Genomic DNA, 19,773 nt, shown 5'->3' on the forward strand with positions numbered 1-19,773 from the left:
CATTGAGCAGCTAGAGCAAAAGGAGGGCTGTCCTCCCTTTTGAGTTCAGTGCAAATACCACTGCCCTCCAAAGCCTCCCCTGGTCTACCCGCTGGACATGACCCTTCCAGCCTCCTTAGATTCCTTGGCAATTAATTCACTTTTACCTCTCTGAGCCACCATGTCCGGAATCCGTTATGGAGCTCAAGACTCTTGCAGCCTCTACATACACTTCTCTGTCCCTAAACCAGAGGTCGGAAACCTGGTGGTCTATGGACTGCACCATATCCCACAAATGTGCCTCATTGGCCCACATTTTTCATGTCAATCAACATTTTTAATGAAAATGTTTTATGTAAAATTCCAGATTCCTGGCTTCTTTTGGAAACCGGGAAGGTCTGACGCATTGGATTTGGATGGCAGCAGTCAACTGGAGTGGCCTGTGCTTTCTAGTCTGCCACACTCCTGCCACTGAGGTCAGATCAGCAGCTGCGGGTCGTACCAGGCTTGTGTTCTTGTTCTTTTCACGTGGGCCTGTGTGCATTACTTGGCTGGCTCCCTGGAGTATTTGAATTTGTGACTCCTGTTTTTTTACTAATACATGACTAACATTTCTAAGCACTTTAAAATTTTGTAAAGTGCTTGAGGGAATGAGGGGAAGCGAGAAGGAAGAAAGGTAATTGATGCCAAAAACGAAGGGATATGGACACTGAGACATGGCACCGTCCAGTGGGAGGGATGGTAACATAGAACTTAGTGGTTTGATTAACATTGCAGTAAAGGTATGCACAAGGCCCTCTGAGGAGAACCGATGGTTAAAAATAGCCATTATGTCCCACCTACCCAGGACTGTCTTCTGGAAATCCTCATGCCCAGTGCTGTTCCTCATAGGTCATAGTTTGAGCCCCTCGTGCTGCTCGTAGTCTTCTGGAAAAGTTCCAGCCGAAATGTGCCCTTGTGCACTGGGGTCCGGGTGATGAATGTGGCCTGACAGTGCTTGGTGACCACACGCGGTATATCTTCACACATCCTCTCGTGTAATCCTTACGCCCCTGGGCCTCCGCTTACAGAGGCCAGGTGGCTCACAGAGGGTGCACACATGGCGAGGTCTCAGATGTGTGATACACACCTTGCCCGCTGCCATCTCTGCCATCTTACAGCCGTGACACCCCACAGAGATTGGAACCGTGTCGTGTTAGTGATTTTTTTCCCTCTTTGATATGTTACTCTTAGAATCCACTCTTACTGTGTTTTGTTTTTTTTTTTAAGATTTTATTTATTTGAGAGAGAGAGAATGAGATAGAGAGAGCACGAGAGGGAGGAGGGTCAGAGGGAGAAGCAGACTCCCTGCTGAGCACGAAGCCCGATGTGGGACTCGATCCCGGGACTCTAGGATCATGACCTGAGCCGAAGGCAGTCGCTTAACCAACTGAGCCATCCAGGCGCCCCACTCTCTTACTGGTTTTTAGTGGACAAAGAATGTGAGCTTTATCCTGGATAAAGGCATTCTTGTTTAGTTAGAAGGGCCAAAATCATTCTCTTTTATATGAAAAATATTTATAGATGATTTTTTAACAAATTACACATCTTATCACCGAGTGGAAAAGAAGGGAAATGTGCTCCATCCAACCATGGCAACTGTTTTCCTTGCCTCCCCTCCAGCCCTCGGGCCTTACGCATGCGTGTGATCTATGTGATTGGAGCAGTGGTGTGGAAGCAGCTGGGAACTTGGTTTTACAAAACACTTAACAGAGGCAAAAAAGTGAGACAAATGTTTTCCATGGAGTCAGCCCACATGCAAAGACTGCCGAGTTGAGTGTATGGCGCCATAATGATGGGGTCGCTGCCCCATGGCTCCACTTACAGCGGTAGTCCCTTTCCCTCCCGGACACTGAGCAGCCGCACCGAGACGTGCTTCCTCCCCACGTCACCTGCGATGTTCATGTCCCAAGCCTGAAGCAGGCACCCTGTGCAGTGAGAACAGAGCTCCTCGCTCTCGGGGGTTACAGGTGTTAGAAGCCTGGCACTTTCCCAGCCTGGCGGACTGAGCCGTTCTTTGAGCTGAGCTGATAGAAGGAGCGGTCACACTGTCACACCAGCTCCCTCTTAGCGATGGCGGCACGCTAGTTCCTTTCAGTCCTCTCCATTCAGCAGTGCAAACGTCAGCTCATGGCCCTCCTCGTGGGGTTGGGGACATCTGGGCAGCAGCAGTCACAGCGCCCGCTAGGCTGTGGCTTAGCTCATCGTGGCTTGAAGACTTGCCCAGACTGGTTTTCATAAATCTGCTGGGTTTCTGCACTCCCAGCAAAGCCATGCACCCGACTAACTGATGAAGTTTCTGATCTTGGTGAAGTTGTTCTTTTACAGGTGTTCTGCGGTTTTGCTATTGGCCTGCTGGCTTCACACAAATTTGCGCTTTTGTCAGAGTTCAGGTGCTAAGTTGTTGATCGTCACCACTTCAGAGTGTTGATCTGTGGGGGCACCTGGATGGCTCAGTCGGTTAAGCATCTGACTCTTGTTCTCAGCAAGGGTATTGACCTCAGGGTCATGAGTTCAGGCCCCGCATTGGGCTCCATGGGCATAGAACCTACTTCAAACAAACAAAAAACAGAACTCCTCTCTAAGAGTATGGCTCTCTGTCTTACAAAATATGTTTCCTCAATTACGTTTTTTTATGTGTGTCTGGTTTTATAGAAGTAAATGCTACAGGACAGTTATTTTTGTCCCATTCCTGTTACATTGATATCAATTCATTTTCTGATAAGCCTGAGGAAAACTGATAGTAATTTAGGAAATGCAGTATAGCTTCATAAACTGGATTATTTGGACCTGCTTCGAACCCATTCAGGAGATGGAATGGAGCACAGGAATCTAGAGAAATGTCCCTGTGCCTGTCTTTCGGTCAGAGAGGGTAAGCTGCCTGAGAGGGACTCAACGAGGCTGTTCTTAACATGGGGTGTCGGGTCGTATACGACGGCGCCCACACAGTACCTGCTCCTTAACGTTGCCCCGGTGACTTCGTGTGAACGTGGGCCAGACACGCAGGACCCGCTGACTTGTGGCCTAATGTGGCAAGGAGCTATCAAGTCTTGGAGAACCAGTCTGTTGTTTTGACAGTTACTGGAGGTGTGGCCAGAAGTGAGGAAGTGCAAGCATAGCATTTACTTCTGTTTCTGAGGGAATAAAAGTGGATCCTAAAAATACTAACCAGCCTGATTAGTACACTTAGAAATAAATATCCTGACACTTAACAATCAGTTTGCGGATACAGGAGGACACTAAATATTAAATAATACAACTTTTGATGAAAACCAGATCCTCCCTGCAGGCTCTGAATCGAACAGTGAGATTGAGGCAGAACCTCACGGTGAACTCTGTCAGGTTTCACTGAGACGTTGAGATAGATAACTTTGAAAGCGACTGAGGGGTCGGAGAGTAGAGAGCACTACACATACAGTTAATTTAGAGTCACAGAGGAAGGCCATTATAGACGAGATCCGAGCTAAACCAGCAGCATAGAGTGGTCATAAAAATAAAATCCTGCCTGGGGTTGTGTCTTCCAATGGATGACCAAAGTGAGAGCATCACTTTCATAGGCCAGTCGGTACACTGGGACTGTACTGCTAATGTTGACCTGACTCCGGAATATCGTTTTATCCATTTTACTACCTCTTCTCCCCAGTTTCTCAGGCATGTCTCGCCTCCACTGGGCATTGCAGCAGTGCCAAGGTAATCACTGTGGTCGCCCTGTGCGGGTTAGAGAAAACTCCAACCAGAGGCAGACTTCACTTTACATTTGGGTACTTAATCCACTGATACTATGTTTGCTCTTCACTTAGTTTTCTGGCACAAATAATATAACCAAAGGCAGAGATTATGTGAGTTAATCATGGAAGAGGCATATCACCCATCTGATTAACTGAATCCTCTGCCTAGGTTGATAAACACGTATGTTGTTTCTCCAAGTCTCCTTAAGAGCAGGAGCTGGAGAACATTGTCCTACCTGCAGGACTTAATGTCCTAGCAGCTCCCCTGCTCCTTTATCGTTCTTTGGTACAAAAACGATACCAAAAAATGGAGTCACCTGCAGACAGAGTGAATCAGCAAGATGCTGCCAAGAGCTCAACTGTTCTTACACTGCAACTTCAGAAATAGATCTCCCAGACCTCTCCAGCCGGAGTAATTCTATTTTAAGCACCACACAGTAGTTACTAAGAGGAGTCATCTGAGCAGCCTGCTTTTTGTGGATATGGGAACGCGGGTGGCGGGGGGGTTGGTTAGAGTGTTTTTACTTTCCTATGTTTTGGGGGACTTGGTAAGAGGGGCTGGAGTGGAAAGAGAACCAGAGCATCCTAAGTGTCCTGCTGGAGAGATGTCCCTGTGCCTGTCTTTTGGTCAGAGAGGGTAAGCTGCCTGAGAGGGACTCAATGAGGCTGTTCTTAACATGGGGTGTCGGGTCGTATACGATGGCACCACACAGTACCTGCTCCTTAACGTTGCCCCGTTATCAGTGCATCTCCTGAGGATGCACGCGGAAGTTTTTGCTGTAGGCAAAACCTTCAGTTCAAAATGAATAAATAAGACCATTAAAAATACAGTTTGGCTCCCCCATATATCAATAAGAAAGGGCACATTTAAAATCTCTATTAGTGCGCTCAAATAAAAACTAAAAAAATGTGTTCTTTCTAATACTGACCGTCTGTGATGGGCCCATAAGACAGGCAAAAGCTGCTCTTCTGAGCAGTTGCTGTGTAGCTTGAGGCCACAGGGCCCGCTTTTGAAAAAGGACCTTATCTGTAACCCTCCTGTAGAGTCCCCTGAGTTTGGAAGAGAAGCTTCAAATAAATGCTCACAAAACGAGGCATTCTGAAAAGTAGGGTGCTTGATCATCTGAGAAAAACTACTCTGTATAAAGCTTCACTAGATAAATACTGCTCTTGATTTTGAATATGAAAAAGTAATTATTGCTACAGCTCCCAGTTCTGCTCTGTCCCTCCATAAGCCAGTAGCCAACCACGCATGAAAGCCTGATAATAAGTGTACATTAGGCATAAAGGCCATTGGTAGGAACAAAACCCCATCCCATTACTATGTCAGTCAGTATGGAAGATGCCAAGCATGCAGGCGGCACTCGGATGCTTGCCGATGCCGTGTCAGGCTTTTCTCTTTCCTGCACTCAGTTATGATCGGCCATTGTCTGACCAAACTTTTCTTCCCAGCAAGGACTGCCTGTCACACTTATAAAACTATACAGGTAGCATCCATGGAACAAGCTAGAATTGGTTTCTTATTTCACAAAAGAAAGAACTCCATCCATGAACTTGACCGTCTGGAGTGTTTAAGATGGGGATCATGGGTGAGGTGGAGCCTCTTGACGTCAGTTCTATTTCCTGGCCTTAGAACTGCTTTGTGTTCATTTTTATACTGATCTTCATGGTGTCTACCACCTAGGTACTTTGTTTTCTCCATTCTGATAAATAAAGTGTATTTAAAATTGAATGAAAACTACATATTCTAGTGGCATTTCATTGTTATTGTTATTTTAGTCCTAGTACGGTATTTGTTCAGTTGGAGAAGGGAGACAAGAATTCCTGGCCGACCCCCAGGCCCCAGAAACATTTTGTCAAAAGCAGTACCATTTGAAGGGCCATTTAAAAAGTGTTGATATCACTGTTTTAAATGTAAGATAGAATTTTTTTTCTGCCTCATTAAGCCCATCTTTAACAAAAAGCTTACCAAAATTCACGCCAGCAATAAACATTAAACGTTGTAGGTTATTTTAATAGTATGTATTTACAGTTATTTTCTACCTACTGGAAGTACTTGCTTGGAATCAGAATTAGCTGTTGTGCCTCAAGGTCGTAGCATCTCTTCTTCTAGGGCCTTCCGAATATCCTGCGGTGCACGCGTTCTGATGTGTGCGTGTTCGGCATTATCGGTAAATTATATGCTTGCCAGAGATCAACTTAAAATGGAAATGTTGTCGGGGAAATAGTCTTTGAGACACTAGTCCACTGGCTTCCTGGTGTTGGCGTCACTGAAATTCCTTTCTTGTTTCACCACACACACACACACAAAAAAGAAATACTGTTCTTTTGATTTGGGGGTAAAAAATTATTCTTCCATTTGTAAAATTTTGAAACATGCTGCTTGCAGATCATTTGCCTTGTAGATAGACATACTCTGTAGACATTTCCATTGCTTTAACAGGAATTGAAAACGCTTTATAAAAATCGATTAACTATAATTACCGTAGTCTTAATATTTATTCTTAATTTTGACTTACTTAAATCATTTGTAGTATTGCCTTTCAAAAAGATGGAAGTATAAGGATGACAGATTTTAAGTGAGTATGTTATTTAATTACCTGCAATAAATCAGTATTTTTACAGCTGATTGACTATTAGCAACATCTGTTATTTTATCTTCTTAAAACATCCGTAATTTTTGTCAGCCATGTTAATTTTCCTGATTTAATTTTGTCCCTTAAATTTATAAAACTACTTTCCCCAATATACATTATTGTTTTCTGTGTAATTATAGGGAATATTATAGTTAGCTATTGCTGACAATAACTGATTAGGGCTAACTTTCCTGTTATTGGCAATGATTTATTGCTCAGCATGGAGCTTGTAATTTAAAATGATTCATAGGTTGCATGGTCTTTTGCCATTAATCAATATTACTGCATTTTATTAGAATAAAGAGCATCAGGGGAGCTGATTCCATACTATTTTTAGTCAGAAGAGTAATAAACTTCATAATTGATGGTAATACCCATTTTGCAACCAAATTATTTAAAATTTACAGTTAACTGTATTGTATGCTCTCTGTTCTTTAGTTAGTATTTAAAATGTTCACATTTCCATCTCTGAGAAACTGTATCCATATGAAAATTACAACTGATGTGAGCTATCAACACAGTTATCAGTAGTGTCGAGTAAGCTTATAGGCAGAAGCAAAGTGAAGTCTGGATTGATTTGGGAAGGTGAAGTGTACGTATGTAACGTAAAATGTTTCTCTTGCTGAAGTGTAAAGATACTGGCGAGATGCTTCTTGTTGCCTGGCCCCATGACCTCTCCTGTGCGTGTCGAGAGCAATGCCATGACCTTCCGGACCCCATTGCGCACCCTCATCAGGTGCCAGCCCCGGGGGTCAGGATGCTCTGGCCACAGCACTTGGCAGACGAGGGAAGGAAGTGTTCCAGGACCCGGGCAGTCCTCCTGCCCGATCCTCTCATCTTTCCCATCCTGAAGACTCCCTCCGCTCCTTCGCAGCTACCGGGTGCTGCCTGAGAACCGTCTGGATTTCCTGTCACTGCTTTCCTATACATGTTTCATCTGCCCTCTTCTTGTGGCCTTGCCCAGATCTCTGTCTTTGACGGTCAAAGATAAGCTAGGATGATTTTCAGTATATATTTGCAACTTATAAATTTTTCTTATAAGAGAATAATGTAACATAAAATTTCTTCTAGGTTACATGTAATACTAGAAGTGTAAAAGCTGCTTCTTAAATATGAGTCTTGAAATATTCTTTTAAGCCCTGTTATGTTGCAGATACTGTGAGTTCAGTAGTCTTCAATGTTTAAGGGGCTCTCGATTTTAAGTGGGTGGCGGTCAGGAGTGAAAACACTGGGAATTTAATAAGCTAAACAAATCTAATTAGATATGATACTGCCTCCTTTCTGCTTTCCCCCAAAGCCATCCTAAAGACAGATCATCTCGAAATTATTTTGAACTTGAAACGCCCATTTCTACTTCTCCTCTGTTTCACTCTTACTATGTTCTCTCTCGGTCGGTGCCCTTTGCAGTCTCAGCGGGCTGGGGAGAGATGCCTAATGTCCACTCAAAGGCTGAGAGCTCTTGGGGAGAGCCGTCCTCCCCCTCCGCCCTGGTTGACAACGGCACCGCAGCATGGGGCAAGCCACCCAGCAGCGGCAGCGGATGGGGGGACCAGCCCGCGGAGCCACCGGTGACGTTCGGGAGAGCCAGCGCCCCCGCCCCCACCCCAGCCCTGTGCAAACCAGGTAAGCCTGACTCGGTGCTTGAGAAGTGGGTCAGGCTCTTCTTGAGAGGGATACTTTCTGTTGAATTTTAAGAATTCAAGGTTTAGGACACTTTACTCCTTTTATTTGTACTTTAACACATTTGCCACGTCTGGTACAGGGACACAGAGGAGCTCTTAACAGAAGCCCATGCTCTCCTTAAAAAAAAAAAAAAATTAGTTACCAGAATCCAAACCACACCGTGTGTGTGCCAGACACCGGGAGGAGTATGTGCGCCGCAGCGGCGTCCTGGGGCCTGCCCTCCGCTCCTGCCTCCCTGAGCGGCGGGGTGGAAGAAGGCGTGCCGGTGGGCCTTCCTGAGGCCCAACAGTGCTCCACAGCGCTCGGCCCTTCCTGCCTCGCTTGCGTCTTGTGAGCACCGTTCTACTTCGGGTGCTCCAGGCTGGCGCTTTTTCTTTTCTTTCTTCCTTTCCTTTTCCTTTTCCTTTTCCTTTTCCTTTCCTTTCCTTTCCTTTCCTTTCCTTTCCTTTCCTTTCTTTTTAGAAGAAAAGGAAACAACCATTTGGTTGCATTGTCCTCCCATTCTCTGGAAGTGTAATAAGTACACCTGTGAAACATCCATTCTCACAAATGTCCACATTGCATTCACCGAGTGGAACTCTGTGACGTATGGGAATTTGACAATGCTATACGTAGGACATTAGCATGAACCTAAGATTGTGATTTAAGTCCAATAATAAGATCAGTTGTTCACATGGCTGCAAAGCTTCGTGTTTTCTTTGGACAGCCTTAAGTGTCTTAGATCTAAAATGCAACTTTATGCGTTTGATATTTTTGCTATTGCATTTTGCATTAGTTTTGTGTTTGTTACTTTGCTAACCCTGCATAGTGTGTTCTGTATATCTACCATTCTGCTGGATTATTATTCCATTCATTCACTTTCTTGTTGCAGATCTAAAGAATAAGGAGGTACTTAGATTCACATGCTATCTTGAGGGGATATATTTGTTTTTATAATTTGAACTTGGAGGCATTATTATACACGTGTCTGCCTTGAAAAAGCATCATATCTTCATAGTCTTACAGACTCCAGCTAACTGTACTATCACTTAATCTTTGGCCTTCTTCACCTTCTCCCAGGAAGTGAAAATTTGGGTTAACTTTTATATCCAAAATCACTTTATATCTTCAAAAAGTAGAAAAAAATAATATCCTGAAATCAAAACTCAGTAGTCAGCTTGGGCTCCATCTGCCCATGGCCTCGGCTGTCTCCATCCTGTTGTTCTGAGAGTATCTCCTGGGAGCTTGTCAGAAACAGACTATAGGGCCCAACCACAGATCTGTGCGTTTCTCGTGATCCCCAGGTGACTCCTGGCTGGTCACATTGAAGGAGCACTAGTCCGAATACTGCTGCAGGTTTGGATCAAGTGGTAATCAAAAACCACATGGACGGAGCGCCTGGGTGGCTCATTTGTTAAGCATCTGCCTTCTGGCTCAGGTCATGATCCCAGGGTCCTGGGATTGAGCACCGCATCAGGCTCCCTGCTCTTTGGGAAGCCTGCTTCTCCCTCTCCCAGTCCCCCTGCTTGTGTTCCCTCTCTCACTCTCTCTCTCTCTGCCAAATAAATAAATAAATCTTTAAAAAAAAAAACAACACATGGAGGACAGTGGTATTTGTTAGGACTCTGCATTTTACCGGCTATTTCATACCATGCAGACATTGCCACCTTCTCCTGTAGCCCCCGGGATTTATTGTTAGGAAGTCCACGCTTCAGAATCACCTCTAGCCGGTTAAGGGAGTTTGTAACAGCACAGACGACAAATAGCTGGAGTTTGAAGAAAAAAACATATACACATTTGCATATGTATTCTGTAACTAGCTCAAGAAATTCAATTCTTAGGTCTTGGGGAAACGAAGTAGTAAAAAGGTAGATTACAATACACCCCTTTTGTCCCACCTTCCCCTAAATGATGTTATAATATAGCATCTGCTTTAGGAAAGGTGAGTTTGGTAAGTTCATGTTTGCTCTCTTTCTAGCTTCAAAATCTATGCAAGAAGGCTGGGGCAGTGGTGGGGACGACATGAACCTTGGCACCAGTCAGTGGGAAGATGAAGAAGGGGGCATGTGGAATAATGCTGCTTCCCAAGAAAGCACCTCCTCCTGCAGTTCCTGGGGGAACGCCCCCAAAAAAGGACTCCCAAAGGTGTGTGCAACACTAAAGAAAGGAAACTCTAAAAATCAGTGGTACTTAAAAACACATTCAGGGTGGAGGTGGTATCTCCAGTTAACGATGAGCGGTAGACCAGGAGTTGTTTGCGTGCTGTGGGTACTTCTGGAAGACTCTGAGATTTTGTCAGGGGTCTCGCCTGAGTGAAGGCTGGAGTTTTCCACAGACTACCTGGCATTGCTGTGACAGCAAAGCAAAGGCAGAGACAGACATGAGAATCCAGCCGCTTCTAAGAAGCCAGACAGTAAGGAGATTTGCAAGTATGTACAACAGTGCCACTCTTCTCACTAAAAGTTCTTGTTTTAGAAAACATAATTTTCCATTAAAAAAAATGTTATTGGTGTTAACACAGAATGGGTTTATTATTGTAATTTTTAAACAAATTATTTTTAAATTTATCAGTTTTAATTTCTAATACAGTAAATATTGGTAAATACAACCCATATAACCAGAATTTCTTTAGAATCCTCAATCTTTAAGAGAGGGTAATGGGGTTGGTCCTCAGACCGTTAAGTCTGAAACTCCTGAGGTAGACCATTAAGTCGTCTTGTAGCAAACAGGCAGCCATCTGGAAAAATTAAGTGAGATCCACAACTCATATATGCACCAAGATAAAATCCAAGTAGGTCACAAATTTAAGTATGATAAATAAAAATATAAAATGGGAAAGAATTTGAGAAACAGTCTTGGAGTGGGACCAAAATCTAACAGCCATCAAATGAAAGACTTACAAATCAGTAGATACACGTGAAAACTGTGCACGACAGAAAATACCAAAAAGTCAAAAGACAAATAACAAGCTGGAAAAAAAAATTTGTATGCTAGCATGGAGAGAGGTGATCTCCCGAATATATAAAGAAAGGTCCTAGAAACTGATTTTTTAAAAAATCAGTTAGTAACCCCACTAGAAAAAGGTGCAAAGAATATAAATAGATGGTCCCTGGAAAAGGAATGCAGACAGCTCTTACACATATGAAAGGGTGTTCAGCCTGTTTTCTTATGGAAAGAGAGTTCAATTTAAAACTACACTGCGAGGGGCGCCTGGGTGGCTCAGTCGGTTCAGTGTCTGACTCTTGATTTCAGTTCAGGTCACGATCTCAGGATCATAGGATCCAGCCCCATGTCGGGCTCTGCACTCAGTGCGGAGTCTGCTTGTCCCTCCTCCTCTGCTCTTCTCCCCTCCCTCCATGCTCTCTCTCAAATAAATAAATCTTTTTTTCTTTTTTTAAGATTTTATTTACTTATTTGGGAGACCGCACAAGCAGGGGGTGAGGCTGGGGGAGAGGTGGAGGGAGTGGGAGAAGCAGACCCTACTGAGCAGGGAGCCTGATGCGGGACTCGATCCCAGGACTCTGAGATCATGACCTGAGCCGAAGGCAGTCCCAATAAAATCTTCTTAAAAAACAAATAAAACAACACTGAAGATGCCAGTTTTCATCTCTCAGACCAGCGGAAATCCACACATCTCACAAACAGGCTGTGTTGACAAAGCTGTGAGAAAACCAGCACCCTGGTCTGTTGCTGAATGTGAAGCAGTGTAAGCCGCACGGAGGGCAGCTTGGCGTCCTCTGTCCTGATTGCAGATATGTTGGCACGTGGGTGTGGCACTTCCACTTGTCACGGGTGCAGCAGATGGCATTTGTACACAGCTCTCTGTTGCAGCGTGTCTATAGTCAAAACGATGATTTAAATGCACATCAGCGGGGTGACTAGTTAGATTGTACCACATCCACACTGGGGAGAGCCAAACAGATTTTTAAACAGAAATTCTGTATATATTCATATGAAAAGATCACCAAAGTATATTGTTAAATGAAAAGGCAAGGTACAGAAAACTGTGTGCAGTACACACCTCCTCTGGGGGCAGGGCACGGGTGTGAAGGGGGAGTTCCTCTTGGGGAGAGCAAGAGCTAAGCGGATGGAGGAGGGGGTGGGAAGAAGATGCTTTGGTGTATACCCTTTTTCTACTTTCAAATGCTCTGAAGGTATTATGAAGGTATTATCTGTTCAAAAAAAAAAAATTAGTTGAAGAAAGCATTCAATTAGCTGTAAGCAGAACCCAGAAACTAAAATCATTAGGAGTAGAAGTGATTACGGACTTCAGAAAGGAATCTTTTTACAATCGGGCTGGCAAATAATCCAATTAATGATGGGACCAGAAATACCAAATTGGAAAATTAAAATATTGTGTAATCCCAGCAACTCCGGCCCTGGCAGCGCAGCAGTGGTTCCCGCAGCCTCCGAATAAGCTGCTTCCTCAAGGAGAGAGCGCCTGCTAGTTTAATATTGTCCCATCTGCTCCATTCTGTAGTTAACGGCAGGCTCAACTCCGAAAAGCACTGTGAAGGATAATTTTAGAGGAGGATGTTTTTCCTACTATATTAACGCATGGTTGGAATCTTTGTGGCTGTGAGAATAGAAGGGAAATTACTGGGAAAATGGTTCACATCCCCGCTCAGCCCTTCTACACTGCCCTGCGCTCCCCTCCTCTGCCCTGCGCTTGCTCTCTCCTTTCCTCTTCATCTTGTCCCTCACTGATGTTTGCCCATTTACTTTCTTCTCCACCCTAAAGGCTGCAAGCCGTGAGAAGTCAGTAAAATTAACAGGCTTGTTGTTCCTTTTCATTCTGTTGGAACAAAACCTCTGCATTTTGTCATCTTTTACGGTAAAGCTAATAAAAGGGCAGAAAACATAAAAGTTTTTGTAAACTTCACATAGTATTAGCATAGGGCCATGTTCAGAGAAGCACTTACGATTATTTGATAATGGAAGTGGCACTAATTTGTGATGAACTAAATTCTCTGGGGAAGAAAAATAATTCTCTTGCCTTTTTTTTTTTAAGATCTTATTTATTTCAGAGAGAGAGAGAGCATGTAAGCATGAGTGGGGAGGGGGCAGAGTGAGAAGCTGACTCCCCGCTGAGCAGGGAGCCTATGTGGTACTCGATCCTAGGACCCTGGGATCATGCCCCGAGCCGAAGGCAGATGCTTAACTGACTGAGCCACCCAGGCATCCCTAATTTATGGACTTTTAAAAAGCAAGAGAATTGGGGCACCTAGGTGGCTTAGTGGGTTAAGCGTCTGCCTTCAGCTCGGGTCATGATCCCAGGATCCTAGGATCAAGTCCCATGTAGGCTCCCTGCTCAGCGGGGCGTCTGCTTCTCCCTCTGCCTGCTGCTCCCCGTGCTTGTGCATGCACTCTCTCTCTCCTCTCTCTGACAAATAAATAAATAAATAAAATCTTTAAAAAACATTAAAGTCCATAAATTACACACACATGCCAACTTGCAGTGCACCCTAAAGCATTCCATAGTAACTAGCCATGACTTTCTGGCGCACAGCATTATTCAACGTGAATACAGGAAGATTCTCTAACTTTTAAGTCACTGGGAATTTTAGGCATCTCCCGTTTCTAGAAGAAATGCTTAAAATGTAACCCATACTTCATTCTAGGGCATGAAAACATCTGGCAAGCAGGACGAGGCCTGGATCATGAGCCGGCTGATGAAACAACTCACAGACATGGGCTTCCCGGTGACTGGTGTCTTATTTTACTGCTCACCTCCGTGTGTGCTGCCTTGCATGGCCCCGATTGTGTCCTGCCCACGTTTGTCATGCGTAACAAGGAAGGAAGACTTTTGAGGGAGGAGAGTGTTCATACAACCTAATTTGTAAATTCCCCTTTCACACAAGCACTTCTGTTTAGGGAGCATTGCTTTCAACTACAGCAAGGACCCACACTGTTTCTATCAAGTAAGGTGTGAGAGCCTTTTCCTGGAATAACACATGCTGTGTGATTGTTCTTTTCCTTGGCTTATACAGTTTCATACTTTCCTTTAATTTATAATTAAAAGTGAATTTTCATTAGTTCATGCAGTAGATTGACAGATGACAAGAGAAAATTTGGTATAAAGTACTAAAGCTCTGTGTCCAGAAAAAGAATCCTCACCAAGCCTATTGAGTAGGACCTGACTCTCAGGTCCTGGGTGGGGAGAGCTCACATTGCAGGACGACCCTCTGAAAATGTGTCATGATGTGTTCAGTTCCGGAGATCGAATGCAGGGGTTCAGATAGTGTGGGTATCACCTGCGTCTGTTACATCTTCCCTTCAAAGGTCTTCTTTCCAGATCATTACTCAAGCGAATATTTATCTTTTGATTACTGTGAATGTCCCTAAAGAATGAGTGCAGCGTGGCCCAGTCTAGAAACTGTATACTTCATAGCAGGCCCAGGCCCTCTGACACTGGGCAGGGCACAGACCCAGGGGTGGCCCAGCCTCTTCCCGTGTGAGAGGACAGGTGGGACGCTGGAGGCCTGCCCAGGTGTCCCCATTTCTACCGTGGTGCCTGCACGTGCTGACATGCATCTGTTCCCATCATAGGGATAATTACGAAAATGAATCTACTTGTTTTGATTTGATTTGTTTTTACGTTTCTTAGTGAAAAACAGTTGACAGCAAAGCCCAGAGTCCATAAAGTAGAGAATGAAGCTCTGTGCTCTAACTCCTACAGTAACTTTCCCGAAACTGTCCTGGTGGAGATTTCATCTTTGCTGAATGGTTGCTACTTGTACAGAATCAATGACAAGATTCCACGGGCACTGTACATTTTGTTTTTAAAGTGTTAAATGTAAATTCACTAAAAGTCAATTCAATACATGTTCTTATTCTGAGTGCCTTTTACTTAGAAGACCTTTGTCTCTAGCCTCAACAACAAAGAGAAGTATTCCTAGTTCCAAAGCCTAGTAATATAGGGCAATATTAGGTCATTGTTAGGTCAACAATAATAATTTCTCTAAGCTAATAGGGATAGAACTCTTTACTAGCTTTTTTGTTATTATAAAAGCATAATCCTAACTAAAACTATTTTCCTACACAGAGAGAGCCAGCTGAAGAGGCCTTGAAGAGTAACAATATGAATCTTGACCAGGCCATGAGTAAGTAATATGATGCACACTTAAAGCACACTTTTTTAAAAGGTACCAGTGTGTGGAGTTTGGATTTCCAGAAACATTTCATTGTAGTCTTGCGTTAATGGTGGAATATGTACTGGGTAGACAGGACCAGGCTTCGGCAAGGAGTAACCACATGACGTGCAGTAACCACACAGCAAGTCTCTGGAGACTGGTGGTCTCAGGACAAACGGCCAAACCCCACATGGAGGCATGTTTGCTTCTTTCATTTTTTTCTAGTACTTCGACAAATAGATGAGTTTTTCCATCCATTCTGAGGAGAGGTCATCGTGACATTCTTTGAGAAAGACACGAGGACCACAGGCCAGACTTCATTTGACACTGACTGAGCCCATTCTTCACGCCCGGCCCCAGAACGGGCTTGCTCAGGGCCAGCAGAGATGTCTCTTGCTGGTGGAGCGCTTACTCTGTGTGAGAGAGGAGATTTACCTCAAGAACAAGCCGCCCTCGTTCTGGAGCTGCTTTAAAAGTAGTAATAACTAAAGGCGATAAATAGTCAGAATTGGAAAACTATCACTGTGTTTTAGAATGGTATATTAAACTCAACTACAGCATAAAGGTTAAAGGAAAAGAAAATTAAACATAACTATGGCTACTACAACTTGGTAACAAAATCTCAGCACAAAAAAGAGATAATTTGTGACATCAAAATATAAAAGGGGAAGAGCAAAAGGATGGAACTTTTATAAGCCAACAAAGAGAAATTGGTGTCAGCAGGAAAAGGACTTTCTGTCTCTGAGATGTTTAATGTAGACCTCATGGTAACCACGAAGCAAACATCCAGAACAGAGACACAAAACACAAAAAGGGGAGACAGAAAGTGGAAAACCACCAATGTACAAAGGTAGACAGGGACAGAAGGAAAAACAGTGAAGAGACAGAATAACCAGAAGGCAAAAGATAAAAGGACAGCAGTAAGTCCTTACATGTCAGTAATCTCTCTCTCTCTTTTTTTAAGATTTATTTATTTTAGAGAACGAGCACGAGCGGGAGGGGCAGAGAGAGATGGAGAGAGGGAATCTCAAGCAGACTCCACACTGAGCGTGGAGCCCAAAGTGGGGCTCGATCCCACAGCCCGAGATCACAACCTGAGCCAAAATCAAGAGTCATACACTTAACCCACTGCACCACCCAGGCGCCCTGTCAGTAATCTCTCTTAATGTCAGTGCACTGAACTCACTGATCAGAAGGCACGGAGTGACTGGATAGATTAAAGCCACAAGTCCCAACTCTCTGCTGCCTACCGGAGACTCATTACAGCTCTAAGACACACACAGGCTCATGTTGAAAGGATGGAAAATGATATTCCAAGCAAACAGAAACAAAAAGAAGACAAACATAGCCATGCTCGATACCAGACAAAATAAACTTAAAGCCAGAATGGGTAATAAGAGTCAAAGAAGGTATTTATATGATGAAATGGGTCAATACATCAAGAAGATGTAATGGTTGTAAAAATACATCCATTCTCAACACCTGATCACCAAAGTACATTAAGTAATTAATAACAGATCATAAGGGAGAAATAGACATTACAGTAACTGGAGGGGACGTCAGATACCCCGCTATCAACAATGGATAGATCATACAGACTGAAAACCAACAAGGAAAAATTGAATTGAACCACACTTTAAAGCAAATGGACTTAAAAGACATACACAGAGGATGCCTGGGTGGCTCAGTCAGTTAGGCATCTGCCTTCGGCTCAGGTCATGATCCCAGAGTCCGGGGATCGAGTCCCACATCGGGCTCCTTGCTGGGCGGGGAGCCTGCTTCTCCACTCTCCCTCTCCCTCTGCCTCTGCCTGCTGCTCTTCCTTCTCGTGGTCTCTTGCTGTCTCTTACAAATAAATAAAATTAAAAAAAAAAGATAAAATCTTAAAAAAACAAAGACACACACAGATATTCCATCCAACAGCTGCAGAATACACATGTTTTTCAAGCACACATGGAACATTCTTCAGAATAGATCCCTCCTCCTTTTTCTAAAGGTTTTATTTTTAAGTAATCTCTACACCAAATATGGGACTCGAACTCAGTGCCTCTCCAAGGTAGATCCTGATAGGCCATAAAACTAACCTTACTTTTGGGGCACCTGGCTGGCTCAGTCAGTTAAGCGTCTGCCTTTGGCTCGGGTCATGATCCCAGAGTCCTGGGATTGAGCCCTGCATTGAGCTCCCTCCTCAGTGTGGAGTCTGCTTCGCCCTCTCCCTCTGCTACTCCCCCTGCTTGTGCGCTCTCTCTCTCTCTCTTAAATAAATAAAGTCTTTTTAAAAAGAGAGATTCAGTCAATAAATCTAAACACAGAAAACTCCAGGACCAAATGACTCACTGGCAGAAATTCTACCAAATACTGAAGAAGAATTAACATCAGTTCTTCTCAAACTCTTCCAAAATATCAAGAAGAGGACACTTCCAGACTCATTCTACCAGGCAGCATTACTTTGATACCAAGACCAGATGAGGATACCACAGGAAAACTACTGACCAATATCCCTGATGAATGTAGATGCAAAAATTCTCCACAAAAATACTAGCAAATTGAGTTCAGCAACACTCAATGAGTCAGATTATATTCCATGACCAAGTGGGATTTATACCTAGGATGCGAGGCTACTTCACACAAATCAATAAATGTAACACATCAACATCAATAAAATGAAAGATAAAAATCATGTGATCATCTCAATAGATATGGAAGAAACATGTGGCAAAATACAGCATCCTTTCATGATTTAAAACAAAACAAAAAAACACACTTAGCAGACTGGGTATAGAAGGAATGTCCCTCAACATAATAAAGGCCATACACAACAAACCCACAGCTAACATTATTCTCAGTGGAGAGGAGTTAAAAGTGTTTCCCCTAAAATCAGGAACAAGGCAAGAATGCCCATTCTGTCCACTCCTATTCAAGATAGTACCAGAAGTCCTAGCCAGGGCAATTAGGCAGGACAAAGAAAAAGAAAAAAGGCATCCATGTTGGAAAGGAAAAAGTCAAATTCTCGTTTTTTGCTGATGATATGATCCTATATAGAGAGAATTCCAAAGAATCAGTCAAAAAACTTAGAATTAACAATTTCAGTGAAGTGGCAGAATACAAAATCAACATCCAGAAATCAATTGCATTCCTTTACAGTAATGATGAAGCATTGAAAAAGAAAGAAAACCATCCCAATCACAATAGCATTAAAAACAATAAAATACTTAGGAATAAATTTAACCAAGGAAGTAAGAGATCTGCACAGTGAAAACTGCAGGACTTTGCTGAAAGAAATTGAAGAGGATACAAACAAATGGAAGGGCATCTCATGTTCATGGATTGAAAAATCTAATATTGTAAAGATCAGTTAAATTGCAGTCCCCATCAAAAAACTGAAGGCATTCACAGAAGAAACAATTCCTAAAATGTGTGTGGAACCATAAAATACTCCAAATAGCCAAAACAGTCCTGAGAAAGAACAAAGTTGGAAGTATCACACTTCTGGATTTCAAACTGTACTACAGAGCCACGGTAATCAAAACAGTGTGGTACTGGAACAAAAATAGACACATCTGGGGCCCCCGGCCGGCTCAGTCAGTGGACATGTGACTTGATCTCAGGGTCTTGAGTTCAAGCCCCATGTTGGGCCTAGAGCTTACTTTAAAAAAAAAAGTTAGACACATCAACCAGTGGAATGGAACAGAGCTCAGAATTAAACCCCATCAGATACAGTCAACACATCAACCAGTGGAATGGAACAGAGCTCAGAATTAAACCCCATCAGATACAGTCAACACATCAACCAGTGGAATGGAACAGAGCTCAGAATTAAACCCCGTCAGATACAGTCAACACATCAACCAGTGGAATGGAACAGAGCTCAGAATTAAACCCCATCAGATACAGTCAACACATCAACCAGTGGAATGGAACAGAGCTCAGAATTAAACCCCGTCAGATACAGTCAACACATCAACCAGTGGAATGGAACAGAGCTCAGAATTAAACCCCATCAGATACAGTCAACACATCAACCAGTGGAATGGAACAGAGCTCAGAATCAAACCCCGTCAGATACAGTCAAACACATCAACCAGTGGAATGGAACAGAGCTCAGAATCAAACCCCATCAGATACAGTCAACACATCAACCAGTGGAATGGAACAGAGCTCAGAATCAAACCCCGTCAGATACAGTCAACATAATATTCAACAAAGGAGCCAAGAACACTCAATGGGGAAAGGAGAGTGTTTTGACACGTGGTTGGGAAAAATGGAGAAACTTGCAGAACAATGAAATTGGACCCCTGTTTCACACCACTCATAAAAATTAGCTCATAATGGATCAAAGATTTAAACAAAAGATCTGATACCATAAAACTCCTAGAAAAAAACTTAAAGAAGAGGCCTGTCAATATTGGTCTTAACAGGGGCGCCTGGGTGGCTCAGTCATTAAGCGTCTGCCTTCGACTCAGGTCATGATCCCAGGGTCCTGGGATGGAGCCCCGCATCGGGCCCCCTGATCGTGGGAAGCCTGCTTCTCCTTCTCCCACTCCCCCTGCTTGTGTTCCCTCTTTTGCTGTGTCTCTCTCTGTCAAATGAATAAAT

At 43.5% G+C, this 19,773-nt stretch overlaps 1 protein-coding gene across 7 annotated transcripts in view; it reads left to right on the forward strand.

The window, feature by feature from the left end:
• TNRC6C (trinucleotide repeat containing adaptor 6C) overlaps nucleotides 1-19,773 on the forward strand; it is a 148,860-nt gene that overhangs the window by 97,988 nt on the left and 31,099 nt on the right. For 6 of the 7 annotated variants that reach the window (XM_078066167.1, XM_078066169.1, XM_078066168.1 and 3 more), the window contains exons 6-9: nucleotides 7,790-8,005; nucleotides 10,023-10,189; nucleotides 13,666-13,746; nucleotides 15,090-15,147. In XM_078066167.1, the coding sequence (XP_077922293.1) occupies nucleotides 7,790-8,005; nucleotides 10,023-10,189; nucleotides 13,666-13,746; nucleotides 15,090-15,147 (522 nt within the window). The remainder of the gene's footprint in view (nucleotides 1-7,789; nucleotides 8,006-10,022; nucleotides 10,190-13,665; nucleotides 13,747-15,089; nucleotides 15,148-19,773) is intronic. The other variant, XM_078066170.1, reaches the window with a different exon arrangement.

Source organism: Halichoerus grypus, chromosome 2, assembly GCF_964656455.1.
Source record: "Halichoerus grypus chromosome 2, mHalGry1.hap1.1, whole genome shotgun sequence".
NCBI classification, from domain to species: domain Eukaryota; kingdom Metazoa; phylum Chordata; class Mammalia; order Carnivora; family Phocidae; genus Halichoerus; species Halichoerus grypus.